This window comes from Mastigoproctus giganteus, chromosome 9 (genome assembly GCF_048544385.1).
Source record: "Mastigoproctus giganteus isolate SK-2022 chromosome 9, ASM4854438v1, whole genome shotgun sequence".
Lineage (NCBI taxonomy): Eukaryota > Metazoa > Arthropoda > Arachnida > Uropygi > Thelyphonidae > Mastigoproctus > Mastigoproctus giganteus.
In genome coordinates this window covers 189,210,243-189,224,685 of record NC_143583.1, presented here as the reverse complement: position 1 = coordinate 189,224,685, position 14,443 = coordinate 189,210,243, and the positions used below count along the sequence as shown (strand labels likewise).

Below are 14,443 nucleotides of genomic sequence, written 5' to 3'. Positions count from 1 at the left end.
TGTTGGTGACTAGTCTCCAAATTCTGCAATTTGCAGAACTGAGACCTTTCTTGGTGAGAGCACTCATTGGTTCCCCTCACCAATCTAATAGCCCTTCTTTGCACCCATTCCAAGAGACTTTCGTCCTTCTTAAAATGAAGCCTCCAGATCTGTATGCAATACTCAAGATACAACCTATCTATTGACTTTTACAATGGAATAATCACCTCTTTATCCCTGCTGGCAAAATTCCTGTATATCATTGATAAAACTCCATGTGCTATCTGGCAACCAGACTGCACTGTTTAGAGAACTTCATATCTGACTGAAAAATTAACCCCCCCCCCATCTCTTTCATTTTCCACTACCCTGAGTGTAACCACACAGTTGGTTCGTTAATCTGGGATCATTGCTACACATATGCAGTGTTTTCCATTAGTCAATGTTAAACCTACCAATTGCCATTTCTCAGCCCAAATGCTTAATTTGTCTAGATCTTGTTGCAGTAGGATACTGTCATTAATCACTCTGCCACACTTTGTATCATCTTCAAATTTATACATTAAGCCTGATATTTAGTTGATGATATGGGTCAAAGTAATGCCTTCACTCATCTGAATAGCTCTTATTAGTTGCTGACATTGGGAAGATGTTATGAGGGTAGCAACCATTCAGATGAAAGGGAACTAATGCCACAGAACAATCTTAAATAATTTCAAGGGGTGTGTCAGCGTAATAGACTATAACATTTAGTCTTAACCTTCTACACACTAACAACAAGAATGTCAACAATAAAATGATTGAATTAGAGCCACTGGTGTGGACAACTACTGCAGATATAATAATGCTAAAAGAAATGTGGCACCTAGACATAAGGGATGATGAATTTAAATTGCATCCCCTTTCTTCTATTGTTTATATAAATAAAGAAGTCTTTGCTGTTTTTCTTTGCATCCTTTGCCAGATATTTCTCATAATGTGCCTTCGCTTGATTAACCTCTTTTGTGACTTGATTACAGACTAGTATATATTTATCCACAGCCTTCTAGGTGGCCTGATAATTTATAAGCAATCCATACATTTATCTTCTCTGCCATGCGTCTCAACATTTCATGTGACCTCCATTTAGGTCTAGGCCTTGAACAATATTTCTTGGTTGGTATGAAAAGCCTAGTAGCTTCTATGATTATTTCCCTGAATGCTTCCAATTTAGAATTTTGTTGTTGATAACATCATTAGTTGGTTCCACTGCACAGAATTTAAAACTGTCTAAGACCACTGTAGTCTCCTTTACGAAAGCAAAAACTATTCCCTTTACCCCCGATGATAATTACATCCTTAAGTAAATTCCACATCGATACACTGATTACTGCCACCTAGTGGTTCTTTTATCTGAAGATTCTTAATGCCTGAAGAATCACTGCTGATAATCACATCTCTCTCTCTGACATGATGCTGTAGAAAACAGTCATCCAATAAATTTGCAAAAGTCTTGCTAGTGTTTGAGTGATCAACCCAAAGTTCTAGTCAATATCTGGAAAGTAAAATTCCCCATTATAAGACATTCTAATTTACTGGTCCACTCTATTTCTCTGTATAGTTGTTTGTTGTTCTCATCACAATTATGACGCCTATAACATACTCCTCCTCCTCTTATTTTTGTTTTCCCGTTGCTTCATCATCATCATCATTAGCCATTTTCAATCCACTGCAGGATGAAGGCCTCTCCAGCAACTTTCCAGTTCCTTCTGTTTTGAGCACTGGCCATCCATTTACTACCCACAAACTGATGAATTTCATCTATCCATCTCCGCCTTTGTCTTCCAGGTTTTCTTCTAGCTCCTCTTGTATACCATTCTATTATTTTCTTAGTCCATCTGTCATCATGTCTTTGAGCTGTGTGTCCTGCCCAAGACCATTTTAGTTCTTTAGTTTTGATAAGAATGTCCTTTACTTGAGTTTGTTGCCTAATCCATGTGTTTCTCTTCTTATCTCACAGTCTGATTCTCAATATGATTTGTTCCATTCTACGCTGTGTAGTTCTCAGCTTCTCTTCCATTCTTTTGGTGAGTGCCCAAGTTTCACTTCCATAAGTCATGGTGGGGAGTATACATTGGTTCATTATTTTACGTTTCAGACAAACTGGGATATTGCTCTTCAGTATGTGACTATATTTCCTGAATGCTATCCATCCAAAATTTATTCTTCTCTTGACTTCCAGCCATTTATCATTATTACAGCTAATAACTTGTCCCAGAAGTATATGACTCCACCTTTTCAATTACTGCTCCTTCAATCATTATTTCCCTTTCTGTGGCATACTTGTTCATCATTACTTTTGTTTTAGCCATTTTTATCTTTAGTCCAAAATCCTTACTAGCTGTGCATAACTGATTAAGATTTTCCTCTAATTCTTTGGGATCATGGCTTATGACCACAATGTCATCTGCAAATTGTAAATGGTTTAGGTACTCTCCGTTCACATTGACTCCTTTCTGCAATCAGCCTAATCTTCTGAAAGCTTCCTCAAGGGCAGCAGTAAACAACTTCGGAGATATTGTGTCTCCTTATCAAACTCCTTTCTCAATTTTAAATTTCTTACTGTCTTTGTCTAGTCTAATAAAGGAGGTAGCACTCTCATATATTTTCTTCAAAATCATAATATATGGGGTATCAATGCCTTGTCTTTCCAGTGCCCGAAACATTGCCTTATGCTGTATGGAGTCAAATGCCTTTTCATAATCCACAAATGCCAGGCATAATGGTGTTTTATATTCATTTGCTTTCTCCATTAGCTGTGATATTACGTGAAGGTGATCCATAGTTGAGAATCCTGTCCTAAAGCCAGCTTGCTCTTTCGGTTGATTCTCATCAAGTATTCTTTCTAATCTGTTAGTAATGACCCTTGTGAACAACTTGTAGATGTGGGATAACAAGCTAATTGGTCTATAATTTCCAATTTCTGATTTATCTCCTTTCTTATGCAGCAAAACTATGATTGCATTATTCCACTGCTTAGCCGTCACACCTTTTCTAATGCACTTTGTGAAGAGCTTTGCCAGTTTTTGTGTTATGTCTCTTCCTCCCAATTTTAACAACTCTACAGTAACTTCATCTTCCCCCAGGGCTTTCTGATTCTTCATTTTCTTCAATGCATGTTCTACCTCATCAGTAAGAATATTGGGTATGTTGTATGTGTTGCTACTTTGCAATCCATCTTCCCCACTGCTGGCATCATTCCCCTGCTCCTTATATAATTCTCTATAGTAGTCTTCTGCTATTTGAATTATGCCTTCTCTGCTGTTTATAAGTACATCATCGCTATTCTTCAGTTTCAGTATCATTTGTCTTTCTGTATTACTGCTCATGGCTGCTGATTTAAATCCTTTGTTTTCCCTTAATGCTTGTTCTACTTTTCTTGTGTTAAATCTTCTTATGTCCTCTCTGAGTCTCTTTCAAATGGCTTTGCATAACTCAGTATACTCAATTTTCTCCCTGTCAGTGTTTTTCTTGCTTTTCATTTGTCGTCTTCGGTTCATCATGACAAGTGTTTCTTGACTAATTTTTTCTTCTTTGGATTTCTTTTTCCCTATAGGTTTCTTGGGCTTTATCACTTTCAAAAAGTTGTAATATTTCTCGTCGATATCTTGGTCCGCAGCAGTCTGCAGAAGCTCAGACTTGTTCTTAAGTTCCTTACTGCTTTTTCTCGTCTTCTGTTATCTCAAAGACCTTTGTATTATTTACTCGAGTCAGTTTTTTCCTTTCCTTTCCTACATCTATATCAAGTGTACATCTTACCATTCTGTGATCACTTCCAACATTTACCTTATTCAGGACGGTAACCTCATTCACAATATATCTTCTGTTAGTGAGGATGAAGTCTATTTCATTAGTAGTTAATCCATTTGGACTCTTCCATGTCCACTTTCTGTTCGTCCTTTTCTTGAAAAAAGTGTTCATTACTGACAGTTCTTGAGATTCTGCAAATTCCACAAGTCTTTCACCTCTTTCATTTCTTTCACCAATTCCAAAATTTCCTATAGTTCCCCTTTCTGCGCTGTTTTGTCTTTTTCCAACCTTGGCATTGAAGTCTCCCATAATAATAGTGTAGTGGGTTTTCTGCTCATCTAGAAGACTCAATTTCGGTGTACATTTCTTCAACCTCTTCATCATCATGGCTCGATGTTGGTGCATAAATCATTATAATCTTTAGCTTGTACCTCTTAGAAATCTTGAGTATTAGTCTTGACACTCTTGGTGATGTACTTTTGAATTCCAAAATGTTGTTTTTAAAATCTTTATGGACCAGAAACCCAACTCCACCTTCATTCCTTTCACTGTTTCCATTGGTGTACAGCAGATTTCCACTTGATAAACTTATAAGTGATTCATTTCTTCTTCTTGTTTTAGCCAAACCGATGATATTCCAATTCACATTTTCTAATTCCTTTTCCAGCTCTAATATCCTGTCTTCACCGATGAGTGATCTTACATTATAACAAGCCAAGTTCAGTTTCCGTGCATGGCAGCCTGGTCGTACCCAGAGATTCTTAGCACCCTCTGCTTCCACTCTGATCCTCTCGCTGCTGTAGGAGGGAGAGTGAAAGCTGCTGGGGACTGAGGGCCATTTGTTTCATCGTGCTTTCATATGCTGGAGGGTTTGGTCTTTTCCTCTTCACGCTGACCAGGCGTCTTGAAGAGAACCACTCTACACGTTCGTTGCCACCTAAGTGACGTAACAGGGCTTACCATCGAGAAGGTGTACATGCGTGGATTTTAGTGAGGTAGGCCAACCGGACTTCTCCTAAATCTTCTGTAATAGAGAGATATTGGATCCATCAGTGTTTTAGGCTGAGTGTCTGATAACACACAGGATACCTGTTCCCCTCTAAGCCCCTTGCACCCAAACTGGCTCAACATTGCACTGGCCACCCATGCCAACAGGATGCACTGCCTTAGATTTTATGTGCTTTTTAACTAAGATCATACTCCTTTGGTCCTATCTGTTCTGTTCTTTCTGTATAAATTGTACTCCCTGTATTCAAATTCTGCATCCCTATATCTGAGTGACACCGTGTCTCTGATATCCCTACAATGTCAGTATTTTGTCTTGACCAGCACTTCAAATTTATTTATTATGCTCCTAGCACTAGTGTATATGCAAGTATACATGAACCTGTTCTTTTTCTTAGTTACCCTAACACAGCCCATGTATTTCCTTGTTCTATGATGACCCACAGCAGGCATTGAAATTGCCACTATTGTACTTTGCTTTCCAGGCTGCTGCATGTTCCAATAGATGCAATGCAAGAATCACTTTCACTTCTGCCTGTGGCTATCGTTAAACTATTAGTCTGTATGAAGATATAAAGTTCTCTGAGCAGTACAGATGGGCTTACAGAGCAGTTCATAGAGTTTTGGTCATGGCAATGATATATAGGAATTTTGCTAGCAGAGACAGAGGTGATTATCCCTTTGTCTATAAAGCAATGGTCAGGCCACACCTTAAATACTGTATACAGGTCTGGAGGCCTCATTTTAGGAAGGATGTAGTTGCTAGAACGAGTACAGACAAGGGCAACAAGATTGGTGAGAGGAACAGAGGGGTGTGCTTACGAAGAAAGGCTTTAGTTCTGAAAGTTGCAACAGCTGGAGACTAGGCACCTGTGAGGTGATCTGATCGAGGTGTATAAGGTCTTGAATGGTTTGAGCAGGCTCAATGCTGATGGGATACTTCTGCTTGCTCAGATTAAGAATCTGACGGGGCATAGATTCAAATTAAGGAAAGACAGTTGTAGAATAGATGTGTGGAAGTTTGCCTTTAGCCAGCAGGTAGTTGATTGTTGGAACAGACTTCCATCTGTTGTTGTGGAAGTTGATAGCTTAAATAAATTTAAGGCTGAACTAGACAAACATTTTGAGTGACCGGATGGATGAAATGGAAAGGGTTTTTTTTTTTTTTTTTTTTTGGCTAATGCTGTATAAGCTTACTTTCTTGAATCATATGCCTCAATTAATGCTAATGCTCCAATAGATGCAGTGGAAGAATCACTTTCTCTTCTGCCTGCGGCTATTGTTAAACTATTAGTCTGTATCTCCCCCAAGCTAGTAGTTTTCCAACCCACCTAACACTACTTCGATAGCATCAGCAAATATTCTTACACCCTATCTGTTTAAGTATATCCCATCCCTGGAGAAGCAGTCTCTCCTGTTAAAAAGCACAGACTATGGAATTCTGCAGAAAATTTAACTTTACAAAAGGGTTCCACAACTGACAAAGGTCAAAGTAGTGCCGGATCAAGGCATGGGCTAGCAGGGCTCTTGCTCATGGCGCCATTCTTTAAGGGGTACCAAATTTTACAAATCATGAAAAATATATATATATATATATATATATATATATATATATATATATTTGAATAATGACAAAAGATAAAATAAATAAATATTGAGCTTTCATTAGAGGCAGCGACCAGCAAATTCTCCATATGAAGCCAAGATATATCCAAATATTTTAAAATTAAATAAAACATAAGCCAGTAGTATGGCAAAAACTGTAGAGCGAAAATTAACATAAAAATAATTGGATCGATTGGAGGGCAAAGGGTGGATTGGTACTTTGATCTTTTCACCTTTGCGACGATTTGTATAGCGATTGAAATGCAGCAATTCCATGACCATTATTGGCCTCGTGGTCCTCTGTCGATATGGGGCATAATGGTCAGTCTATTTTATTTTGATATCTTTTAGTGGTTCCTTTAACCCTTTCTGGTGATATTTCACGTCTTTCGGAACTTGTACCTCTTGGGGGGGTACCACTAAATTATTATGTAGTTGGCATTATTTTAAATTTATATCGGTCTTATTAATTGGATTTAAAGTGTGAAATTATATAAGAGTTTCTCGGCTACTGTTTATGTCTTACTTTTACTCTCCTTTTTTCGTTTGTTTGTTTTATTTTTATGTTAATTTTCGCTCTACAGTTTTTGCCATACTACTGGCTTATGTTTTATTTTTTTATTTAATTTTAAAATATTGGATATATATATATATATATATCCTTAGTAAAGGGGGTGCCAAAAAATCTGTCTTTCCGAGGTGCAAAAATACCTTGGTCTGGCACTGACGTAGAGTGTATAGTTCAAATATTTGCTTACCATCACTATTTAGGTGTCCAGTAGCAATAATTTCTGTTGGCTTTTTACCATTTAGAACAAAACACACAGCATTTAGGACATACAGGCCTATGTCAAGTATGGTTCCTCCACCAAGCTCTTTTTTACAGATCCTGTCTATATCCAGCATTTTTAATCCAAATGTTGCATTAACATATTTGATATCACCAGGAGTTCCTAATTCGATTTCCTTCATTATCTGTTGATATACTGGAAAAAAGCGACTCCACACAGCCTGTATATGAAAGGAGAGAAAGAAAGGGATATAAAAATTATCTTAAAAACCTATACATGTATATTTAAACATTTATATCTATATATATTTAGTCCACAAATTAGTAGATAATTTCAGGGGTTGCAGTTTTTTATTTACTACAAAGTCTCCTAGCATTTAAGTTGTTTGCTATATCATTGGAAGTTCATAATTTTTTTCACTGGAGTAGGGTTACCAACAATCATTTGTCCAGGGAAAGTATTCTGGGAATGGAATCACAAGTACTGAAAATCATCATGTATGTGAGCCTACTCTCTTTCCATGTTACTATTTTGCATGTCACCTCACTCTCTCTTTCTCTCTCGAAATGTTTAATGATGTCATAGTCACTTGCCAGTACTATGAATGTATTAGTGCAAATAACTAAACTAATAATAAATATTATCCAAAAGTGTGCTACACTCACTTTTGGATAATATTTTACTAATTATAAAATAAAACAGCTAATGCTATTGTTTTATTAGTAGCAGTAGTGGCACATAATGCAAGGAAGCAGGCTTCTACAGCACCAGAAAACACACACCCATCTGTCCATCCTCTCTTAATAATATGTGTAATTCTTCCTTAAGTTTATTCAAACTACCCACTTCCATTAAATTGGATGACAATTTTTTCCAACAATCACTTACTTCCAAGCTGAAAGCAAATTTTCACACCCATCTTGTAGCCATGCTTTTTAAGTGTGTGTGTGTGTGTGTGTGTGTGTGTGTGTGTGTGTGTGTGTGTGTGTGTGTGTGTGTGTGTGTGTGTGTGTGTGTGTGTGTGTCTTGTCTAAGAAGGAGTAAGAATACCATTATCATTAAGTATACTCTATTCATTTAAAGACAAAAATACTTCAATCAGGTCTCCTAGCAAGTGCCTAGCTTACAAGGGCTGTAATTTTATGAGTACCACTTTCTGGACTAATTTTCTCTGCACCCGTTCCACGAAATTCATATCTTGCTCAAAATGAGGTCTACAGACCAGTATGCAGTACTCAAGGTGTGGCCTAACTGTTGCATTATACAAATACATTGACAGAACCACATGAATTGTTTTAGCAGCCTGTTTCTGAGCCAATCTGGCTAATTTTTCTAAGTCTTGTTGCAGTAGCATACATTGATTTCCTGTCATAAACTGCCCTGCTTTTGTATCATCTACAAACTTAGATAATAAGCATAATATGCATCATCAGTATCATTAATAAATATTGGACACAGCAAGGGGCTCAGCACTGAGTTGCAAGGGATTCCACTAATAACATTAGTCCAAGAGGATCAGTGCCTGTAAAACAATTGTTTGTCTCCTGCCACTCAAGCAACCTTTTATCTATAACAGTAAATTTCCTCTAATGCCATGCTGCTCTAAATTGTACAGCAATCTTTAACCCCAGTGGCTCACATCTTGTGAGTATGGGCTTGGCACACCCAGGGTCCTGAGTTGGATATCATCATTCTTCTCTTTCTTGGTGATTCCTTTCTACTTCTCTCTCTCTCTCTCTTTTTTTTTTTTTTTTTTTTTTTTTGGCTGGTGCAGCATAAGCCTCAGGCTTTCTTGCATCATATGGCTAATAATAATAATAATGTGAAACAGTGTCAAAAGCTTTCTACATATATGATGTTGAAATTATTGTTTGCATCCAGTTCCTTTGTTGCTGCATCATATTAGCTAATCAGATTGGTCAGACAGGATCTCTCTCTCTCCAAACCCACCAGTAAATCCTTTCTTAATTTCCATGTAATTTCATTCTCGGTAAGGTGATCCTGCAACACTTCTTTAACTAATTCCATTAATTTCCCTGGAACAGAAGTCAAGCTCACAGGTGTGTAATTGCTCATATCACCATTAGCATTAGTAAATGCTAGCCCTAGTAGCTAATGCGCCAATAAAACCAAAAACCATTAGTAAATGCAAATGATGTAAGAAACTGAAGAAAGAAAGAAATTTTAACAGCTGCAAACAGTACCATTGAAGAAGTCGGGCTAGAGTAACAGAATATTTACATATATGAAAAATTTTGGATGCCAATAGTATATTTTATATAAAATGTTACACTACTTCTACTCTCCCATGACATTGATATATGCCATGAAGTTTAGTAAGTAGCATTGGAGTTTCTCTTTGAAAAGACTGTGTATGTTATGTATATACAGTATGTTATCAAAAGTATTAATAGACCCTAGAGGATACTCACTGATATATAATATATCAACTCAACTAACTGATGTAGAGGACATCTACAAATTCTCATGTGAAAACTTGGGATACTTGCAGATGTTCTCTACGCCATTACTATGCCACTATACAGGGTGCTTCAAAAATGATGGTCAATAATTTAAAGGTGAAAAGTACAAATTAAAATAAACAAAAAAAGTCCCAGTGAACATCGGGCCGCAAATGAACCGTTTTTGAGATAATGCACATTTTCCGTTAAGATCCCCCACTGACTATGGGAGCACTAGTTTAGCAAAAAGCTGTGAATCCTTTGCTAAGGGTGGTTTTATTAAACATAAGATAATACATTTTTAATTTTTGGTTTCAACACCACAGGATTTTACGGATGTTACAAAAGGTGTTCAAAATGCTGTCCTTGCATCCATACACAGCTTTGTAGTCTTCTCTGCATTGAGTTGCGAATCCTCTCGGGCATTCCTGAGTCATTTCTGTGCTGAAAAGCTCCTTCAACCCGATGCTGCAATTCCTCAACTGTGTTAATGTCAGAAGTGTACACCAAGCTTTTTACATGACCCCAGATACAAAGGTCCATAGGATTTAAGTCTGGTGATCTGGGAGGCCACAATACAGGCCCACCTCTATCTATCCACCGTTGACCATACCTTCTAGTTAGATACCGAGTCACAACTCAAGCAAAATGTGCCGGTGCATCATCATGTATAAACCACATTCTGGCGTTGCTGAAGTGGAACATTATCATCATCAAGGAGGTCTGGAAGAACATTCTGCAGGAACTGAAGGTACAACTCTCCTGTTAGCCTGTTTGGCAGAAAGTGTGGTCCGATTAGATGGTCTCGTAGTAGTCATGCCCAGACATTCAACAAGAAACAATGCTGATGTCACAACTCGTGAACTGCATTAGGATTTTCGTTGGACCAAACGTGACAGTTATGAAAATTAAAAATACCATCACGAGTAAACCCAGCTTCGTCGGTGAACAAAATGTTGTTTAAAAATTGGGGGCTCAGGACACGCTGTTGTTGCATCCACTGGCAGAAGTTCACTCTGAGAGGGTAGGCTGTATTGCTGAGACCTTGTACACGCTGGATATGGTAGGGGTTCAGTAACTGGTGATGTAAAATTTGCCACACACTGCTATGACTCAGTACATGCCCTTGCAGAGCAACCCTCCTTTACAAAAAATTCCTGGATTTTGTTCTATTCTTTCTAACACCCTTTCCTCAACATCGGGTGGTATGTTTCTGGGCCTACCTGCTCATACTCCATGTGCGAAATGCCCATGTTCTCTAGGGTGTTGATGTATCCAGATGAATGCACACCTGTTGGGCTACCTTCGGCAGGGAAATGCTTCTTGGTACAAATGTGCAGCCTTGAGTGCACTGCCGTTGGCTTTACCATACATGAAGTGCATGTCCGCATACTCTTCGTTGATGTAACCTCTTTCCATGTTGACTATCCTTTGACAATTACTAGTATGCCTGCTACATCTCAGAGCATTGAGAGAGGGGAAAGGGAGAGAATGAGCATAACCTAACCTAAACAAGCAAGTCAGTGGTGGATCCCAACTAGAAATGTGCAATATCTCGAAAACAATTCACTTAAGTACCCATGTTTACTAGGCTTTTCTTCATATTGTAGTCTGTACAGTTCACCTTTAAATTATTGACCATCACTTTTGAAACACCCTGTATACTTGGACCACTATCCCATTGGCTTTCCTTTTCTCACTTAATATTTTATAAATTAAGATATTAAAATCTCTTGATGAAAAGTGCAAGCATATCCTTACCTCCATCAAAAAACATTTGTTTGCTTTAGCCAAATGTATGAGCTCTTTTGTCTCTTTAAGATTCATTGCCATGGGTTTCTCCATCAGTAAATGTTTTCTGCCCTCTAGAACCATTTTTCCAACAGGCAAATGATAACAATTTAGTGTTCCCACATACACTATATCTGTAAAAAAAAAATAAAAAAAATATGCTTAACATATCCTTTTGTTGAATTTACCTAAGGAAGTTACAATACAAAGAATGTTGAAAGCAAATACAAAAAAATTTTGATGCATTATTATTATTATTAGCTACATGGTGCAAGGAAACCTGAGTCTTATGCTGCATCAGCCAAAAAACAAAAAACAAAAAAAAAAAGAAAAAAAAAACCCCAAGTTACCCTGACCGTGAGAGAGAAAGAGAGTTGGGTGTGCCAAGCCCATACTCATACTCACCAGATGTGAGCCCCTGGGATTACTTACTTACTTATTATTAGCTATATGGTGCAAGGAAGCTGAAGCTTTTGCTGCACAAGCAAAAAAAAAAAAAAAACAATTTACCCAGAGAGAGAGAGAGAGAAAGAGAGAAGAGTAGAAGGGAATCACCAAGAAAGAGAAGAATGATGATATCCAGTTTAGGACCCTGGGTGTGCCAAGCCCATACTCACCAGATGTGAGCCCCTTAAATGAGCTACAGGATGGTAAATTTTAACCATCCTACAAGCCATAATTAGACATAGCAATCTGAAATTTCAGAATAATTCATTAACATATTTCAAGATCAAATTCATTTTATTAATGCTCAGTACAAATTAGGACAAAAATTTGTAGAAGTGAAATTTGTTAAAAATATTAGAATATCAAATAAGAAATTTTTCTAGTTTTTTTGTAATTAAGAATTTTTTTAGTGGGCAATACTTTGGTTGAACATGTGCAAGGTTTATTTTTAAATGTTATTGGTAATTTTGTATCATCATTTTTAGAATGTTGGCTAAAAAAAGTTTGCTATTTTTTGAAGAAATCAGTGTAATGATGTGCAGAAATGATTACTGAGCATAATACAAGATACGGAAGACTTGCATCTCAGCATATGCCAAACGTGTCCCACATCAGAAGCATTAACTGAGCCAACCATCACATGATGACAGCCTTTGAAACTGAATCATCACATGGTACTACATATGGGAAACAGCAACCCCAGAGCAACGTATCAGCTCTGTGGTACTACACTGACAGTGGTAGAGAATGAAAAGGACCTGGGGGTAATTGTGCAGGCAGATATGAAGTTCTCTGAGCAGTGCAGACGGGGTGCAAGAGTAGCTCATGGTGTCTTATCAATGATATACAGGAATTTTTCTAGCAGGGACAAGGAGGTAATTATTCCCTTGTATAAGGCAATGGTCAGGTCACACCTTGAGTACTGTATACAAGTCTGGAGGCCTCATTTCAAGAAGGATGTAGAGCTGCTGGAACGAGTACAGAGAAGGGCAATAAAGTTAGTGAATGGAACAAAGGGTTGCTCTTATGAAGAAAGGCTTAAGTTTTGCAAATTACAGTGTCTGGAGACTAGGCACCGGCGAGGTGATCTGATAGAGGTGTATAAAGCCTTGAATGGTTTGAGCATGCTCAATGCTGATGGGATTCTTCCTCTTGCTCAGAATAATCACCTGAGAAGGCATAAATTCAAATTGAGGAAAGACAGATGTAGGATAGATGTCTAGAAATTTGTCTTTAGCCAGCGGGTAGTTGGTTGGTGGAACAGACTTCCATCCCTTGTGGAAGTTGATAGCCTAAATAAATTTAAGGCTCAGCTGGACAGGTATTTTGAATGAATGGAGGGGTGAAGTGGAAGGTTCCCCCCCCAGCTGATGCTGCATAAGCTTGCTTTCTTGCATCATATGCCTCTACTAATGCTAATGGTAGTTGCCAAGCCACTATATCTGATATTTTAAACACAAAAACATTATGAAACTTATTTTTTCCGAAGTTTTTAGCAGCAGATCAGATTGAAACAGGAGTTGAACTTTCAAAAGAACTGGTTAAAATCTGTGATTGTAATCCAGGATTTTTAAAAACAGTAGTAACAGAAGATGAAATGAGGTGTTATCTTTATTACCTGAAAAAAAATTAGTTAGTTTTCTGAATGGGAGTCTTCCAGGAAGGAAATAATTTGTATTGACAAATCTAAAGCTAAAATTATGCAAGTATTATTTTTTGACAATAAAGGAGGACAAACTGGTAATAAGACTTTGTAATTAGAAATCAAGCGCTTAAGAGATACAATTTTAAGGACAAGACCCTGGCAAATTTATTGTGAATTACTCCATGACAATGCTCCTGCTCGTTATGCAATAATTTCTGAATAACTTTCTGAACATTATGTAATTGAGGTTTGTTGCACACATTCTTCTAATGATGGTTAAGGGAGAATAAAATGCTAATTTAGCTGGTATTCAGATCTCACCTTTGTCAAGAAACAAAATCTGGTATTTTGGAGACATCTTCTGCCACACTAGTAGGACAGTTAATAATCCTGAGTACATCCCCACCCACCCACCCAGTAGGGTCTTAAAATACAATCCTACTGTGATGGAGGTTGCCAATCCAGATGTGAAAAAATGTAACCACATCACATGGAGAGGAATAGTGTGGTAGATTACTATTAATGTAAGCTTGAAGTGGTGAATATCATGTTTAATCTCCAGAGTAAGCCCTGATAATCACCATACTGAACCTAGCAGTAACGTACATTGCTGAGGCATTATTACATTAAGCAGCCTGGTATATCTTGCTGTGTTTATTAATCAATTAAATATAATTATTCAATTGATGCAACATCCCTCGACCCCAACACAACTTTTACTTCATCTACCTCTATGCACAATGACTAGTCAAATTAATGTAATAAACTTATCTGTGAAAATAACTAAAGAACAAGCTTTCTAATTCATTTCACAAATATATATGGTCTCACTTCTAATATCAGTGATGTCCATTTTCATCTACAATCTGCCAAGCTCTTCTTACTTTTTTTTTTCTGACAGAATCTAAATTATTAAGCCGGTTGCTTCA

The 14,443-nt window shown here is 37.4% G+C and overlaps 1 protein-coding gene across 1 annotated transcript in view; it reads right to left on the bottom strand.

The window, feature by feature from the left end:
- LOC150080963 (trans-1,2-dihydrobenzene-1,2-diol dehydrogenase-like) overlaps positions 1-14,443 on the bottom strand; it is a 74,551-nt gene that overhangs the window by 23,842 nt on the left and 36,266 nt on the right. Inside the window, exons 4-5 of the mRNA XM_090382100.1 lie at positions 11,393-11,556; positions 7,137-7,389 (exon numbers count right to left, since the gene is read on the bottom strand). Of these exons, the coding sequence (XP_090238226.1) occupies positions 7,137-7,389; positions 11,393-11,556 (417 nt within the window). The remainder of the gene's footprint in view (positions 1-7,136; positions 7,390-11,392; positions 11,557-14,443) is intronic.